Here is an 18,540-nt window from a genome sequence, read left to right on the forward strand (position 1 = left end):
ATTTTCCACTTGTAACTATGAAGTGCATGTAGAGGTCACTGTATGCTCACATTACATTGAAGACAAATGACTTTACCTGGTTCCACTTTGCCTCTGATGGTACCAATCACATTGTAAATCCTTCTTACTTCATTGTGGCTATGAATGTGCATTTTCACCTTTCTAGTGTATCAGGAAGAAAATCCAAAGAGAAAATCCACCAGATTAGATAATAAAACATCTTGACACCTTTCAAAAGTGTACAATATAAATTGTAAGGAAAGCATTTTGGCCAAATTTACCCTCCATTAAACCAAAGCAAATCCAAAAAGATTTTAGTGTAGTTTTTTCTGGATTTATACTTGTGCAATTGAGAACAGCATTTAGCCCTTGAAAGCTATGTACTGTTATTGATGTCAGTAAGATTTATATGGATAACAAACTCAGAACTCCAAATTCAAAGACTTGCTAGCAGACAGTTTTTAAATTTGGAAGAGAAAGAAGAGAAATGAAAATCAGCTAATGTTAAAAAGGTAAATAGTTCTAATCAGCCAGAGGCTGTTGCAAATCAGAACTGACTCCAGTGCAGTCAATACTGATGTGTCATCTCAGACAGCAGAAAATCAGACAACCTGAGTTGCATCAACAGACTTTGTTTATCTACACACAGCTGGAGGTGCAACAACTCATCCTCAAGGGTTGTCTGTATATTTTTCAAAAAGAATTTTTCATGTGGTATGACTAAGACATGGGGAAAAGGTCAAATGGTTCATATGAAGTCAGTACAATAGCTCAGCCAATATTGAAACACCTGGACTTTAGTCCTAAACTGTAATTACTAAATCAGTTTAAAAACGATCTGAAGCAATAAAAATGACATTGTAGTTAAAGCTTTTTTTCTGGAAAACTTGACTTGTAGGTTAATACTGTTTTATATGAGGCAATAGGTAAGACCAGAAGCTGGACCCAAATGAATTTAAAAAAGACAACAAATTCAGTTCTCAAGAAAATAATCAGTCTCATGAAGTATTTTGTCAAAGGCTAGATGCTTTTCAAGTGACTGGTTCAAGACTAGCTGGAAACTAAAGCAATTCAGTCACAAGCACTGTTCCCCAGGACTTAGTACTGGGGCCAGTTCTGTTTAATACCTTTATCAATGATCTGGATGAGGGGATCGAGTGCACCCTCAGTAAGTTTGCAGGTGACACCAAGTTGGGCAGGAGGGTTGATCTGCTCAAGGGCAGGAAGGCTCTACAGAGGGATGTGGATAGGCTGGACCGATGGGCCGAGGCCAGTTGTATGAGGTTCAACAAGGGTCAGTGCTGGGTCCTGCACTTGGGTCACAACAACCCCATGAAATGTGACAGGCTTGAGGAAGAGTGGCTGGAAAGCTGCCTGGTGGAAAAGGACCTGGGGGTGTTGGTCAACAGCCAGCTGAATATGAGCCGGCAGTGTGCCCAGGTGGCCAAGAAGGCCAAAGGCATCCTGGCCTGTACCAGAAAATCGTGTGGCCAGCAGGACTACAGCAGTGATTGTCCCCCTGTACTCAGCACTGGTGAGGCCGCACCTCAAATACTGTGTTCAGTTTTGGGCCCCTCATGACAAGAAAGACATTGAGGGGCTGGAGCGTGTCCAGAGAAGGGCAACGAAGCTGGTGAAGGGTCTGGAGCACAAGTCTTATGAGGAGCGGCTGAGGGAGCTGGGGTTGTTTAGCCTGGAGAAAAGGAGGCTGAGGGGAGACCTTATCGCTCTCTACAACTACTTGAAAGGAGGTTGTAGAGAGGTGGGTGTTGGTCTCTTGTCCCAAGTAACAAGTGATAGGACAAGAGGAAATGGCCTCAAGTTGTGCCAGAGGAGGTTTAGATTGGATATTTGGAAAAATTTCTTCACCGAAAGGGTTGTCAAGCATTGGAACAGGCTGCCCAGGGAAATGGTGGAGTCACCATCCCTGGAGGTATTGAACAGATGTGTAGATGTGGCGCTTAGGGACATGGTTTAGTGGTGCACTTGGCAGTGCTAGGTTTACAGTTGGACTCTTAAAGGTCTTTTCCAACCTAACTGATTTTATGATTCTATGATTCTATATCCATCCAATCAAGAGGTAAATCTACTGGAGCTTTGCACTGAGAGCATTTTAGCCCAGGAAATGGTCATAATCAAAGGAATGATGCAAATAACTCCAAATACTCTACCTTTGGTCACATTCTATAGCTCTACCTGTTTTTCTCTGATTCCAAGCACGCCTTCTTTATGAAACAAAACTGACCTTGTAGAATAATTTGTTGTGAAACCAGGCCCAATGTTGTAAGATACATTCAAATTTCCTTTCCAGCTACTATGCGGTGGTCCATATCCTCCCATATTACTATTATGAAAAAAAAAAATTATCATTATTAGTTACAGACATCTTACAATAGCAAACACAAATGAGGAACCAGGAACCACACTTGATTAGGTCCCATGCACACACAGACCACAGTGATGGTCTTTGTCTTAGACAATTTATACTACAAGCTTCCACAGAAGAATAATCTGGGTTTTTAGCTACATTAATACTAGTAAATTAACATAGAGGAATAGTCCTGGGCATTGAGATCAGCTTGGAATGGCCTACAGCTATCCTGGAAAACTGTGTTGGCCTCCAAAGATTTTGCATGCAAACTGCCTCTTGTAAATGGTCCCTGGAACTTTCTACTGCCTTGAACTGCATTTGCATTTGAGATAGCAGAGGGTAACTTGGACCATTCTAACAGTTTAACAACATAGGCAGTTGTCTTCCAGTGCCTGTTCCTGGACTTTTGTTTAATCCAGTAGCATAGAGAGAGTTAATGTGTTTCAAAGATGTCTAAAATTGGAGAAACATGATCAGTCCAAGTCACCTTTTCTTGTTCCACTGTCACAGGTCAGATGTTTTTTCTCAGTTAACACAAATGGAAATACAGTAATTCAGTGGATTGCAATCACCCATACATATTCACCTATTCTAAAGGATTTATATTTTTGATATGAACTTGTGAGAAACATAAAAGAATACTGAAAAGTATGCTGGATGTTCTGGTTCTTATTAGGCAAAATATATTTATTGTAAATGAAAGCATGTCCTTTACTGTAAATGCATGCTTCAGTCAAGCTTTATTCCACAGAACACTTCAGCATGTCTTCAAGTCCTTGGTATATTTTTAAACAAAAATAAGATAGCAGGAATAACTAGAAGTTAAGACTTCTCAAGACAAAAGTGAAAACAAGGACCCAGTATTTTTAGATGATTTAGATTTCGCTCATAATTATTAAAACCAAGTTCTAGAATTATTTACAACTTACTGAAGAGAAATACCTAGCTACATCATATTTATACATATTAATCTGCTCTACCACTACTAGTTGGTAGTGGAAAAAAGTTTTTTTAACCTATACCTTTATCATTATGAGCAGTTAACCTCATAACAGTGACAACTGTAAAGATTTAAAGAAAAGACAGTTTGGAGATATATTAGTCCATAAAAGTTTGGGAGGAAATAGGAAAAACACTAGAGCAGTTTTAATGAACATCAGGTATGCAAAAACACCAAAGACAGTAAAATTCTGCCTCATATAAAAATAAATAGCTTCAATACTTCAGAGGAAACCTGCATAGAGAACCAACACAGAATTTTATCTTTTTTGATACCATATTCAAACAGAGGCATCAGACAGAGCAGAGCGATTGCTCATGTGATTTAGATGTAAAATTCCTACACAAATACACACCCAAGATTATGTTCACTTACTGCCCTAAACACTTATCTGTGGTACTGTTGCCAATCCTGGCATTTCCTGCTCTGTATCTCTACACTTGATACAGATGATTACTGCTACATTTTTAGGGGAATGATACATTTGCCAACTCAATCACATCTTCGTTTTTTCAGAGAACTTATTTGGTTTAAGTTAATTATGAATTTTAATGCTGTCATCTGGCAAGCTGGTAGCCTGTCTTCGTGTCATGTACATGTTTAGTAAGCACACTTAATTACACATAGATGTCTATTAAATCCCCTATAACACTCCAGAGTTTCCTCGGTGTCCTTGTATTAGTTTGCTAGCATCATTTCATATTTATGCAACATAATACACCTGATGAGAGAAAGCACATGCCTTCATTTAACAGAGGACAGTACAGATACTGTCTCATCAAACATGCATGACAAGTATATCCGTGGACAAATGAATTACTTCATTTGTGGTCTTTTTCGCAAGACAGGTACCATGCCATCCTCAAATATTTTTGCCTTTATTCAAACTGAGAGGCACTTTATAACTTTATTATACTTGACTAATCTTGATATATTACAAATGACACTTTTCAGATCACTCTGCACATATCTGGTATGTAGTTACAGATAACATTTTTACCTCCTACAGAGAACCTAATGACAAACATATACTATTTCAACAGCTACAGAAGCACAGTGCAAAAGTCTTTTCCCTTTCTTTTCAAATACTCTCATAACTTTCAAAAAATGGTCTGCTTAAAATTCCTCATGTCTCCCACACTCTTACCGCAGTAATGACTCAGCATCATGATAGCCAATGGGATGAACTGGAATTTTCGGGAGACCTACACCACTGGCTTTGTCTAATCGGTAGGTATATTCTGAAAGCAAAAGACACATATTTTCATATTTACAACTCTCAGAAGGAATCTGTACAGTTCATAGCACAATATGCAGTCATGCATTTAGAGCTGGCTGGAAATTTTTAAATTATTTGCTATTTTTTGGTGTTGAAATGCTTTTAGATAGACATATTTCCTTCCATGGGAAAGAACTTCACAGTAAGCCACAGATAAAGAACAAGAGCAAAAAGGGAGCCAGAAGTCTGATGTTTGGAACATTCAGCTGGGAGCTAAAAAACTTTTGCCAGTTGGTAAGAGATGCAGATAAAATCTTACACACTGGATTACTGAATACCCTGTCTTGCTGTTTTTGTGAACAAAAAGTCTAGGTTTTGTTCTGACAAAGCTCAAATACAAATAATGCGTTTTTTACAAATAAGAATCTTAATTTTCACAACGTGGACAAAATTTGATGTTTGCAAGCCAGCACATAAGGAAAACAATAGTTTACTCCTTAATACAACATTCACGGGGACCCCTGTTGAGGGAAGCAGACAGGGATTCATCTGTGAGATCACTGACACTAGCATGAGGAACCAGAAATTTTTCTCATGGTCTGCTCCTGCCATGAACATACTGAAGTTGTGCTGGCTGGAGGCAACTTTCCCCATCACTTAGGGACTACTCTTCTTGAGGTGACTGCCTCCCTCAGATATGCTGGCTCAAGTGCTGGCATGAACGGTTCTTAAAGCATTTCAGTTAAAAAGATCTGGGTTAGGTGCTAAATGCAACAGCTTAGGCAGAGCTCAAATAAGCAGCTGAGGAAGCATGAGCTGAAGGTGATGAACCAGTGGAGAATGGTCATCTTCTCAGGGGACTCAGCTGCAGCCAGGTGACATGAGTCCCAGCATGAAAGATCTCAGCATTGCCAGCAGGGGCTCTTGTGGAGGGAAAGCAGCCCAAATCCTGCAAAAACGAGAACTGTGAAAGCAAAGAAACCTGTGAGCTGTGCAGGCTGGTTCCTTGCTGACTGGCTGATGAGAAGCAGAAAGAAATGACAAGGGCTTCAGCTGTCAAATACCTGTGTCATGATCTCTGGGCTAACTTGGGTATGTCTATGAAGTTAAGCAGCCCAGCACTGCACTGTGTGGCTCCCTTAACATCCCCTCACTTTCTCTCGTGCACCATTTGCAGAAGTGGTCTACTGACATGAAGACCAAAGCTGCCTCTTTTGAGCAACAGAAAGACTAAGAAAAAAATGTGTTTTGTTCCAAGAGAAAGAACATCCCCATTACCTTCCCCTGCCTTTCCTGAAACCAGACCCTCAGAGCACGACTTCTCTCGTGTCACTCACCTTTTGCAGGATAACCTGGTGTCAGAGGATCCCCTGCCCCATTCAGGTTTAACACATTTCCACGCTGGGCTCCTCCACCTGGAAGGTTCCAGCCATTTGGATAGGGATCTACTCCTGTGGCGCAGTAGTCAGCAGGGTCAGAGTACAGAATAACTCCCTTGGCACCTGCCAGTTCAGCATTCTTCACCTGCAAAGCACATCTCCGGTCCTTATCCAGTCCTTTATAGCTTTACACCGGAGTTCAAGGGGCAAAAGAAAGTAATATAAATTACAGTGATTATTCCTCAGGGCCTTTTACAGTGCTTGGGCTAAGTAAAGGGCCCACAGCATCTCATATCATAAAAATTCCTGAAAGTAGATATGTAGATTATCAGGTTCCATATGAAAGTAAGAGGTTTGGTATTGCTTTGAATTTTAGTTAGGCGATAACGGCAGTGACACATCCTTCACAGTATTAGTACATAACCTGAGTTTGTATTCTGTCATTCTGATCAACACAGTCAACTGACTATTGAAATGTACACATCATGGATGGAAAAAACTGTATCACATTGATGCAACCTTATCTTTTAGTTAGTCATGTATTTACCTTATTTACCTAAATGATCTCCTGAACGTATCTCAGCATTCAGACTACAAAGGAAGATTATTATTGGAGAGCTTGAAACTGTCCTTGGCTGTGAACAAGACTAACTCCAGAGTGTGTATCTTAGGCTTATTATGGCAGAAGGACTGACCTGCATGCTGTTTTGATTAAAAAAGTGTTCTCATGCGACTTTATTATTGTACAATACTGATTGGTAGAGAGTGAGAGAAAATATATGTCATTCTGACATCCCAATCTGTTTTGCTACTAGATATGACAGTGATGTATAGTGACTGAGTGACAACTAATCCTCAACAGTTCTAAATTTGGGTATTTTAATTTAGAAATACCATAGCTTTTTTAAGAAAATACAGTACTTGCCTTCATCCTCTATCCTATTCTTGCACATCATTACGAAGTTGGAAAATGACAGTACAGTCCTCCAGATTTTATACGGGCTACCGGATTTTTCAGTATATAAACAGTCATTAGAAATACTACCGTAAGAATGAACATATCATCCCTTTGTGTCAACGAGGACATGTAATTTCCAAACCACAGGACAACTGCCCCTTTAGATATTAGTAACTCTGAGGTATTTGTATTTCATTTTAAGAAAAGATTCATAGACAGCAATACCTTTTTCAATTTTTAAGTCTTTTCCATTCAGATAGTATCTTTAAGAGTGGTAAACAATTTAGTGCAAATATTATCTGACCCAGAATATGAGTTACATGTCACTTTTCACTGGTGAAAAGGGTATGTATGTAAACCAGTAAGTCACCCACTTAAAAGCTCACAGAAGATTATTCAACAGCATATAATAAGAGCTGGCATTCCAGCGAGGAGATTCAGTGTTTGATACCCTTAGGTAACTGACAAATACAAATTATAGTCCTGTCCAAATTAGGGTCAAACTAATTTTTGTACAAAAGCCAAACACACTTAAAATAGACTGTCTTCTTACATTTCTATTGAGGAAATAACTTGAGTGTATGCCTTAGGTATACATGTGATTATGTCCCTTCCTGTCAGGCCATGGAAATCTGCAGAAGTCTGTAGTTTAAAAATATTTATATGATAGGGACATTGAATAAACAAATACAGAATTTAAAATAACCTCCATATAGTTATAGTCTCTGCCTGGTGTACAGAAACCATTATAAAGAAACACAATATAGGCATCTTAAATCACAGCTGAACCAATAGGGAAGAATGGTCTAGTTCAGAGTTAGAGCGTATTACCCAAGAATGTTAGTAATATTTTGGAACAATTTATAGTATGCAAATGAATACAAAAATACGTAACATTTTCCAAGTTGTTTACTTTTATCCTATAGATGTATTATATACATATCAAATATATATTTTATATCTTCTACTAAAGAATCATCGTTGAACACAGCTCTGTGAAAACTCAGTTACACTAAAATCTCCAGAACACTTTAGGTAAGTGTTTCAGTCTCTTGAAATCAACTGAAGGACAACACAAGTAACATTTTTATATAGAGACATTACCTTATTTCCTCTGAAGATCTTCCCATATCTGGCAACAACAATCTTTCCTGTACAGTTAATTTTCATTTCACGTTCTAGCGTAAAGAAGTCCTCAATGCGGCCATAATTCACATACACTAACTCACCCTGATAGAAAAAGGTAGAATTTGAAACAAGAATGTCAATGAGCATATCAAAACAAGGAAGTGATCTAGTAAGAGAATAAGCTGGGAACAATGAGCTCTCAGACTGGCTCCAGTATGAATTCTTTGATCATGAGACAATTAGGTAGGCAAGTGACTTCTGATGAATTTAGACTCCTACCATCCAAAGCTGCCAGACTTTGTCCACAATGGAGAATGTTAAGATATGACTTCTGAATCAGAAACTTAGAGTAAGTGCTCAGAGTATGGCATTTACTTCTCTTCCAAATCTGTTTAACCTGTAGTCAGTCTTGGACAGCTAGAGGTATTTTGGACCCAGACACCACAGTAAATACCAATTGTATTTTATGCAGTAGACTGAATGATGCCAGTATTGTATGAAATTCTCAGGACTTGACTCTAATTCAATACAGCAGAAGGGCCTGACTGTCAAAATAAATAGACTTTGCACACGAATAAAGTATTCTTCATGATTGTGTTTCAACCATGCTATTCAATACTTGGTGTGTGATTCATCTTCCTTAATGTCAGCTACCTAAAAGTTGTGTGCATTGTCCAAGAAGCTCTTGTAGTGCACTCCATAGCCAGTGAAGAGCTGGGAAGTTCTCTGAGAACTCACCCTTTCCAAGACAATTCACCCCAAATCTGTTTTAAACACCTATTTTAGGAAGGAATAAATTGCCCTCTGGATATACCTCTCATTGATTATACCTCAGAGACTGTTTTAGAGTAAATGCCTTTAAAAAGCTTTAAAGATTGGTTTAGGGAAGATGCCTACAATTTCAGACAACTAAAATTAGCTGACAGGAAACTCTTCCTTAGTGCATTTCTCCCTATTACCAGACACCTCCAGAGAGATCAATTTAGTTTCAAAAAGGTATAAGCTCAAATCTCTTATACTGACAAAAATCACTGACTTCAGGTGGTCTTATATATCAGCATACGGCATGTCCTGATAAGACTGTGGTACAGTCATTGACTGTACTAGTTTCACCACTGATCTGCTCAAGTCGCAATTTCTTCTTAAACAAAGCAAAATGAACGCAGTTAGGATAAAATCATGAAATAAAGGGGACTGTATTTAAATAAGGCAAACAGTTTCACACCTTTAAGATTCTGGTCCCCTTTGTTCAGAGAATAATTCTTAAATGCAAGGATTATTCTTGGGGAGGCTTTTCTGAATTTATGGAGTAGCTTTCCCTCTCAGTAAAATCAAGTGTAACTCTACTGAAGTCAAGACAGTCCTTCCAGTCTATTTAGATTAAGCAAAAGGAGAATGTGGTCCTCCATTTTAACAAAATTTCTTTAGAATATCTTACACAGAATACCTACATTTGTAGGCTATTGTATTTTTTATGAGAAATACAAAAATGTTGATTTTAATAGTTTGGCTTACATAATTGCAGACCTGTAATTATAACAATTAATAGCAACCTGCAGGATTCTCACATTCAGGGCCCTTGTTCTACAGTGAAGTGCAAAACAAGTTAACATGAGAATTACATTTTATGGTGAAAACTTGTTCACACTTTACAGGGTTTTTTTAAATAATGTCTTTGATTAAGTAGATGCTATCAGATAAAGAAAAGAACAGTTCTCATCTTTAGAAGAAACTCTCATAACTATATCTGATATAAAGTATACAATCCGTATTCATTGCATTTTTCCTGGTGTTGCAGAACAACTCATACTTGTTCAATCTCCAGATTTCTGAAACTACATTAAAAGGTACTTACTTGAAGATTCTGGCAGTATGCGATATACTGCATAGTAAATCAGGCTTCCTTAATTAAATTCTTTTAGCACCTCTGAAAATTCTTCAACTTTAACTTTCATTAACAGGACTAAGAACTACATCGATGTAATAAATGTCTCATCAGAGCATTGTGACAGTTTTGTACCATGATTTCCTAGTGATGTGATGAAATCCCTCATGTTTATAGAGCTATTACAAAATACAAGCTTTGAGAATGTAGTGTGGACTCATAAAATGTCTTATCTGGGCTCTTTTAGCATAGTTAGAGATCTCAAGTATGCCTCTTATGTGTGACCATCATTAACTAGATAGGAGTACTTTTGCAGTCACTTAAAAAGGAAGTGAAGAGCAGAATTTTACCATTCTTTATGACGCTAATGTTCCAAACTACTACTACTGTCTGAGAGAATGTGACTTTGCTATTTTGTCTGCTTTCTGCTTAATATTTCTGTTAAAAGAAGTTTCTGGTCAAAACTTAACTTTTTTCATCCAATTCTTTACTGGGATTTAGTTGAAATACACCACACAGAAAAAAATGTACATTTTCTGACAATCTGTATGACAGACCAGGATATATTCCACCTTCCGTCTACTGAGAACTTGAAATGAGTGGGAACTACTTCTAAATCTCTGCAGGGTCTCACTCTAGCAGGCAAGTAGCTACTATCCCACTCTGACAGTATTTAACCTTCAAAACACAGTCACTGCCACTTATTTCTAAAAAGCAGCTGCAGGAAAAAGTAATAGAGCTAGCAGTGCCGAACTGTATTTCCACAACTCCCCGATTACAGCACTCACCCAGAAAATGTATGAGCTGCGTTCTTGGCCTCTCTCACTATGAAGAACTTTGACCATTTCTCCCACTTTCCAGGAAGGTGGCCTACTCGTGAGACTATGGTTAGCCTGGGATGCAGGTACTTTACAGCCTTCTCCCTTCATTGAACTTGGAGCTTTATGTAGGAATCAGTTGCAAAATTAATGAGCAGAAAGAGAACCTAAGACTGACGATTGTACTTAGCAAGATCCAAATATCTCTCTCCACAGCTTAGTTCTGTTTTTTAATAGAATGGTTTTCAACATAAAATACATAAACCGGCCTGGGAGAACTCATAAGAGCCTTGAACCCACTGAGTATTTCCACTGTTTAGCTATATACATGTTCCCTCCTGTGCTGTTTGCGGTACAGGTGGAGACAACTGCTCACTGGAGGATGTTATCGCTAACAGCACTAGCTAGGTACCCAGAGCTTTGGTCAAAGTATTATGTAATAAGGAAAACATAAGCATCATATTTCGAAAAGACAATCTGTCTTTTAGTTACTGTTTTTTTTTTTTCAGAAACAAAGTTCTTATATGTAATTAAAATAAAATCATTTTCTAAAGAAGGAAGCTGCAGCTTCTTAAAACTTTTTTTATTATTTCCCATATACATCACTTACTGTAGCTCTCCACAAACCAAATAAAGCAGTGAGGTTATTCTGTCTTTGGGGATATTACATTACGATACAAAGCCAGAACCCATTAATTTTACCTTACATTATGTTCCAAAATTCCCACTGCAATTCTTGAAATACTCAAAGCTCTCACATCCTAGGGTACAGACTATCTGCCTGGTTCTCCAGCTTCCTTTGAGCATCTGAGGCAAATGAATACAGGATACCTTTTGTATCCTGAACTTGCACAGCTTATTAACAAACTTCAGACAGTATATGACTAATACTGGGCTGTGCGAGTAAAAGCACTGTTAGCAGGTTTCAAAGTCAGATCCAACTTTAAAGCAGAGATTGGACCAGATGACCTCCAGAGGGCCCTGCCAACCTAAATTATTCTATATATAGACAGGAGAGATACTGAGAGTAACAAAAAAAAAAATCTAATCTTACAAAATATTAATTGAAACCACTAATGATCATAGAATAGAGAACTCCTGTTACACAGGCCAACTTTATAAAAGAAAGCCCATCAGCTGGTACCATCTGTACAAGATAGAAAGGATTAGAGCTAAGCTCAGATCACAGCAACATTTTAATGCCAGCTAGAATAAAAGCCATTTTCAAGCATACTGTACACTGTGCAGTTATACCTGTCAGTGTGAGCCTTGGGCAAGCAGCATTTTGAAAATCATATTGTTCATTTGCCTACATAAATGTAACAGTCTTATTTGTTCAGCAAGATGGGAAGCAATAATGCATATTCACAGAAATATCTGGAGAAGCTTATAGCAGCTGACAACATTAAAGGTTTATTACCGTATTCTTTAAGGAAAAGGTAAAAATAAAATCAAGTTCTGACTCAAACTCGAGGAAAAAATTAAACATATATGTATGACTGCTCAATTTGAACATTGCCCCATTGTGAAACTCCCAAGAACATCAGAGCTCTGACATCTTTCCTACTGGTGATATGTCAAGTTTTGAACTAAAGCCTAAGACCCAGGAATTTCACATAATTCTGTATCATTCTATGCTATTCTGTGCTATGCTATGCTATGCTACACTACACTATGGTATTCCACCTTTTCTATTTCTATTATTTCTATTTCTGTTTCTATTTCTACTCCTGTTCCTACTTTTATTTCTGTTTCTATTTCTACTTCTATTTCTTTTACTATTCTACTATGTTACCTCAGGTGTTCCTTGGGCTGAAAATGCACTGTAGGGTGGCACCACATCTCTAACAGCCTCATATCCTGAAGGAGGAGGCTCAGATAATGATGTGTTGAAAATCTAGTGGGAAAGAAGAAAAGACAAAGGTAAGCCAGGCAATATGGAAAAGAAGTACTGTCTATTCAGGCACATTTCACATGCATTTGCAGTTTAAAGGACTCTAGTTTTAGAACTGTAAATGAGGAGTGGCCAAAACTTTAGCAATCACTGGGCAACCTTTGCAGTATGCAGGTTCAATGTGTGATCTTGCAAATCCCATCTCCACTCTTGACAAAGAATCCTGCTTAAATGAACACAGGGTCCCTTAAGGTGGTCTCAGTACAGCAGATAAGAGCAGCTTAGATCATAATAGTAAAAAACACTTGCATTCTGCTCATCCCTGGAGCTTCTACAAGGACTAGAGCTGCTCTGTAATGAACTGATGTTACCTGTGATAGTGCATCTCAAGGCCTAAACTCTAATATTCAAGAAACTGAATTTAGCACAATCACCAACACTGTATAATGAATCAATGCAAATAATGATGCTGATCATGGTTGCTTTCCTCTTTCTAAATAACAGAATAATTTTAAAACAATTTAATTACATAAAGTAATTCTCTTACATAATTCTCCTTTAATCCATATATTTCAGTACGCTGTATGAATCAGGGTAATTATTGGTATTCCCAGCACATACACTACGAAACAAAGATACAAAATAAAAAAGCAAACTGGAACCCCTGATTTCTGTGTGCTTTGGATCAGGCCCAACACCATTAACAGAGCAAAGAATAGCTTTCCCTCCCAGGCTTCCCAGGTGTACGAAGGTGATTTTGTTCCCTGGTTGCAAAAAATGGTGTTTTCTGTACCTCATTTCCATGCTCATCAATTATTGAGATGTAGTTGGGCTTAGTGTCATCAGGGTAAGAGAGCAAGACATCATAATGAACCAACTGAACAGAATCCAAACCAAACTCTTTCCACTCAGCTTGGACCTGCTGTGCCAGATTCAGATTCTCTTTTGTTCCAGCTAGGTGAGGAAGCTGTGTAAAATTGCTAAAGAAAAAGAAGCAACAAGACAGGATCAGGCATTGCGGCTCATAATCAGAACTCCTCTTAGCCTAGCTGGAAATAAACCCCCTAGAGATGACCAGATGTACCCAGGCTAAATAAGGACCCAGACTCCTGTGCATCTATGCTTTTGCCTGTCTTACACATAAGTTGAGGTAAAGGATTTCAATCTGTCCTGAGCTGTCGCAGGTGTTTGTATCTTCCTCACAGCACGGCTTAGCAAGAATGGCATGATGACATCAACCGTGGGGTCCTGTCCTCGCTTTACTCCTTGTCTTCTGGGTAACTTCAGGCCAATCACTCCTATGCACAATGAGACTGACCTTCCTTGTGAAGTGATAAAAGAATTGAGTATAATTACCTTTGTGTATTCAATTTAGAAATGTGCATAATTACTCATCCCTACTTTTAATTAACTGTATATCCTCCTTGGATCTCACTATTTTAATTAATTTTGGCGCAGATACTGATTTATCTAAAAGTTCACTCTGAGTGTGTCTTGCTGGCAAATAAGAGAGCGAGAGTGGCCTACAAACAAGGAATAGAAAAACTCAATAGCTTGTGACTTAAAAGTCATGCAGTGTGAATAACAAACAGTGAAAGATACCATGAATAGTGAGCAACCCATTGTCTGAAAAAACAATTGTCCAGACCATTGAGAAAGCACAGTGGTGAAGGGAGCTGAAGAAACTCCCAGCTGAATGAGGTTGTCATCACGATGTCCTCATCCTGTCATATGACCATGCCATCAACAAGCCACAGAAGTATGCGTTGCACCAGTTGGTGTTAAGGAAAGAAATTGGATCTTCGATAAGGAAGGGGTATAAGATTGGGAAAAATCCCAAGTACAAGTGAGAACGAAGCCATCAAAAAAGCATTTTGAAAGAACTATACACATAGAATAGGATAGAAAGAATAGAATATTTCAATTGGAAAGTACCTACAATGATCATCTAGTCCAACTGCCTGACCAATTCAGGGCTGACCAAGTTAAAGCAAGTTATTAAGGGCATTGTCCAAATGCCTCTTAAACACTGACAGGCTTGGGGCATCGACCACCTCTCTAGGAAGCCTGTACCAGTGTTTGACCTCCCTCTTGGTAGAGAAATGCATCCTAATGTCCAGTCTGAACCTCCTCTGATGCAGCTTTGAACCATTCTCCAGCATCTCATCACTGTATACCAGGGAGAAGAGATCAGCACCTCCCTCTCCGCTTCCCCTCCTCGGGGAGCTGTAGAGAGCAATGAGTTCGCCCCTCAGCCTCCTTTTCTCCAAACTAGACAAACCCAAAGTCCTTAGCAGCCAAATGCTGCTAGAAAAAAACATGTTCCTCTGATAATGTCAACAACTAGTACCAACACTGTACTGACAGTCATTGTTACAGTGACATTACCGTTTTCTGGATGACATACCAAACCAAGAGCACAGTTACATATTATTGTTAGAGCCAACAGCTGTTTTCTGTAAGAGTTAGGAATGTTTAAGTCTCATGTTTTTATTAAAATTTGACATAAGCAATAACATTCTCCTGTATTATATTCCCATTTATCTGAATATTGTGTTTTTCTTTATTTCCTCTTCTAATCTGTTGACTGCCTGTACTGGTAGTTCTGAGCAGTGACTGCGTATCTGCCATATTTCACCACAGAACTGGCCGCATGACAGTAAATGTTTCCTGTTGGCATAGTCTAGAGAGCAGAAAGCTCTCCTTTCACAGAGCTCTTTAACAACAGTTGACTTTGTAAGAGTCAAAACACAGGTTAAGACTGTAAAAAATCCTAAGTCTTCAGTTTTTCATGTTTATATAGTCCAGGACATGACTGTTATATAGTAAAGAGAACACACTTTCCAGCTAATTTATTTGCAATAGTCTGTGGCAAGCGCACTTAAAATGAAATCAGTGGGGTTGCCACAATCTTAGAAACTGAAAATGTTTTTTTTGTAATTTAGTTTTATAGCAAGAAACAACTTCATGCTATGTAATCAGGCTGGGAATTTAAGGCAAACCCAAATTTGTTGATTACTCCTAAAATAACTGATAGTTTAACACTTTCTTTACGCAGAAAGTAAATTTCTATCAATCAGCTGTGACTTCTGGTCTGTTACTGACTGGAATAAATACATGCTTTTAAGAAATACTATACTGTCCTAAGAGAAAAATAATCTGTTTACAAGATTCCTAAAAGAAACAAAAGCTTCCTTGTAGTTAAAGCTCCTAAGTTACAGAAATTAAGAAATTAATCACAGTAATTAAACTGTAATAGATTTTTAAAATATCTATATTGTCATCTTCCATTGTTTGAATTTTCAGGAACAAATGTTAGCAGCTTTGCTTCTAGGATTTAATAAAAGAAACAGAGTATATTTAAAATCACCTAATTTAAAGGGTAGATGAAATGAAAAAATTATTGGGAAAAAAACATTGTCTTAAAAAAGACTCTAAAACTTTAAGACTATTAGATGTGTTATGAACAGTCTAATGTACCATGATGACTAGCTGGTATCTACTATGTCTGTTCTAGCTATTCACGGTGCAGAGGGAGAGAGCTTGGAAACATATCTTTCTTCATGAATGTGAGTATGAGGCCAGAATGGTGACAGATTAACACATAAATTTGGTCACAGCATGACAAAGTGTGAAGGAAGAGTAGCAATAAGGTATTAAGGCCTAAGCTATAGGAAGAATTAAAGGCTGAAACACTGGTATGATTTTCTTGTCTTTTGCATTCATGTACTCTGCTATTTTCCATTTAATCTCTCCTGATTTAAGTTCATTCATACAGCCTAATTTGAAGTGAATCATTTTTCCATAAAAAACAATGTAAGATAAACATTGTTGTAGACTGAAAAAGGATACATAAGAGAAAGGCTGAACCTCTACATCACTGTACAAGCATTCACCAAATGCCGAGCAAGAGCTTGGCCAATTTTTAATTGCTTTATGTACTGAGATTACTGACAACTCCTCAACTGTTTCCAACCCAAACAAGAAAGAGAGGAACGGAGATGGACTGTTTTGTGAATCACAGCTCACTGGGGCACATTAGATAAAACCTACGGCTGACAACCTGCACACCATCCTCTGTCTGGTGGCATCCTTGGGCTGGTTCCTGCTTGAATTATTTTTTTTTTTCCTTTTTTTGGACTGCTTAGTCTATACATTACTTACTAAAGAAACCGCCTGATGTTTTCAGCCTTCATTTCAGCCATAAATGCCGCCTTCATGTCCTCATGAGGACTCACAGATGTCTTTTCTGTAGGTTTTGCAAACCAGCCTGTGTAACACACAAAAATACAACACTAAAAACACCAGAGCAATATTCCCATGACACACACCATTTCTCTTTGGTATCACCACAAGATTTTCACTGTGTATTTTACAACTGTTTTTATCTCAGCACAGACAAGCAGCCACAACCTAATGCAGGCTGCACAGTGATGGTAGAGGCAGTCCTCCACACAGTAAGAGAACTTATTTACCTAGGTAGATATTGAGGGGAATAAAATACTGTATTATATTTATTCATCACAGTTATTTTACTGTGGATGCTAAGGAGACTTATCTTCCTTTAGCACCAGAACATCATGCTGTCAGTCATGTCAGTCATACCAGTCACCTCAGTAATAAGGCAGCAGCTTTACAAAAATGCACAGAAACACAGACACCCTTTGTAAGGAACAGATGTCTTGTAACTCCTTTCTCACTCTCTGCTCTGTCTGGCTCTTATTCTGGAATCCTTCCCTTACTGTGCAGGCATTACCAGAGTAAGTGATGAGAGGAACACCTGGCTAGAAGGAAAGTGTTTCTGACATCTGTTTTTATTTTTAAGTCAGAGACTGGACATGTTCCGTGCAAATGCAGCAGCAGTTACATGGGTCGAGCAAATGAGAGAACTGGTGGGGGGCAGAGAGCCGGTAACAAGCTGGCACTGGCGAGGCACTGGTCACTGGCACAGCAAAAGGCTCTTTCCACATGGGAGAGCAATTCAGTTCAGGCTTCCCAATGGCATGAACCCCAAGTGCAGACCAAAAGGCATTTCAAAATACAAGTGGCTCCTTTGTTTTTCCTTCCTCCCCCAAACTGATCCCGATTCATCTGTGAAGCAAAGGGGAGGTAAGGAGGGGAGATCTCACGGCAGCAACCCGCAGGCCGGCCTGCTTGGGCTGAGGGGGAGGTGGGACAATAAATTAAAGACTGTTTCACCCCTCCTGTCAGTGCTCCTCCAGCCCCCTATTTATCTCCCCGCCTTTCTCGTTTGGGCTGGTGCGGTTTCAACACAGCCGAGCTGTGGGGCCTGTCCTCTGTCCCCTCCTCACAAACCCAGCGCCTCTTCTCCTGCCCGTAGCAGAACTATTTCATTTAAAACGTAGTCGAAACAAGTCAAAAAGGCAAAGACCCCTTCTCCTGCGGAGGAGCTGGAAATCCCAGGAGGGGTCGGTGACTGCCCGGTGTGAAGGGTAGAAGGGAGGGAGCTGTCGGCCGGCCGAGCACAGCCTCACTGCGGGCACCCCTGGCACAAAGCCCCGGGCGCTGGAAACCCGCCCGCTCCTTCCCCACACGCGGCCCTTCCTCGGCCCGGCTCCGAGCCCCGACCCCGGCTGGAAGAGCGGCGGGCGGCCGGGAGAGGCCCCCCCCCGATCCGAAGGAGGGTTAGTCCGCACTGTACCGATGAGAAACCCGAAGAGAAAGACCCCCGCCGCTGCTCCCAGGACGACAGCCCAGAAGCGGCAGCTGGCTGCCCTGCGGCCGGCGGACTCCGTGACGGTGCCGAGCGACGTCCACATCGCCGTCCGTCCGTCCGTCCGTCCGCCCGCTCCCGGCCTCTCCGCGCCGCTTCCCTCAGCACCTGCCCCGCCGGCGGAAGGCCTGCGGCGGCCCGGCCCGCCCCGGAG

At 39.6% G+C, this 18,540-nt stretch overlaps 1 protein-coding gene across 2 annotated transcripts in view; it reads right to left on the reverse strand.

Moving 5' to 3' along the window:
• Positions 1 to 18,432, reverse strand: part of LOC104838486 (putative N-acetylated-alpha-linked acidic dipeptidase) — a 30,408-nt gene extending 11,976 nt beyond the window's left edge. For both annotated transcript variants that reach the window (XM_010578247.1, XM_010578246.1), the window contains exons 1-9: positions 18,315 to 18,432; positions 16,817 to 16,922; positions 13,446 to 13,632; positions 12,554 to 12,655; positions 8,032 to 8,157; positions 5,928 to 6,114; positions 4,519 to 4,612; positions 2,246 to 2,344; positions 77 to 162 (exon numbers count right to left, since the gene is read on the reverse strand). In XM_010578247.1, coding sequence (XP_010576549.1) covers positions 77 to 162; positions 2,246 to 2,344; positions 4,519 to 4,612; positions 5,928 to 6,114; positions 8,032 to 8,157; positions 12,554 to 12,655; positions 13,446 to 13,632; positions 16,817 to 16,922; positions 18,315 to 18,432 — 1,105 coding nt within the window. The remainder of the gene's footprint in view (positions 1 to 76; positions 163 to 2,245; positions 2,345 to 4,518; positions 4,613 to 5,927; positions 6,115 to 8,031; positions 8,158 to 12,553; positions 12,656 to 13,445; positions 13,633 to 16,816; positions 16,923 to 18,314) is intronic.
• Between the last annotated feature and the right edge of the window lie 108 nt (positions 18,433 to 18,540).

The sequence above is a fragment of the Haliaeetus leucocephalus genome, unplaced genomic scaffold, assembly GCF_000737465.1.
Source record: "Haliaeetus leucocephalus isolate CR32 unplaced genomic scaffold, Haliaeetus_leucocephalus-4.0 Scaffold616, whole genome shotgun sequence".
NCBI lineage: Eukaryota > Metazoa > Chordata > Aves > Accipitriformes > Accipitridae > Haliaeetus > Haliaeetus leucocephalus.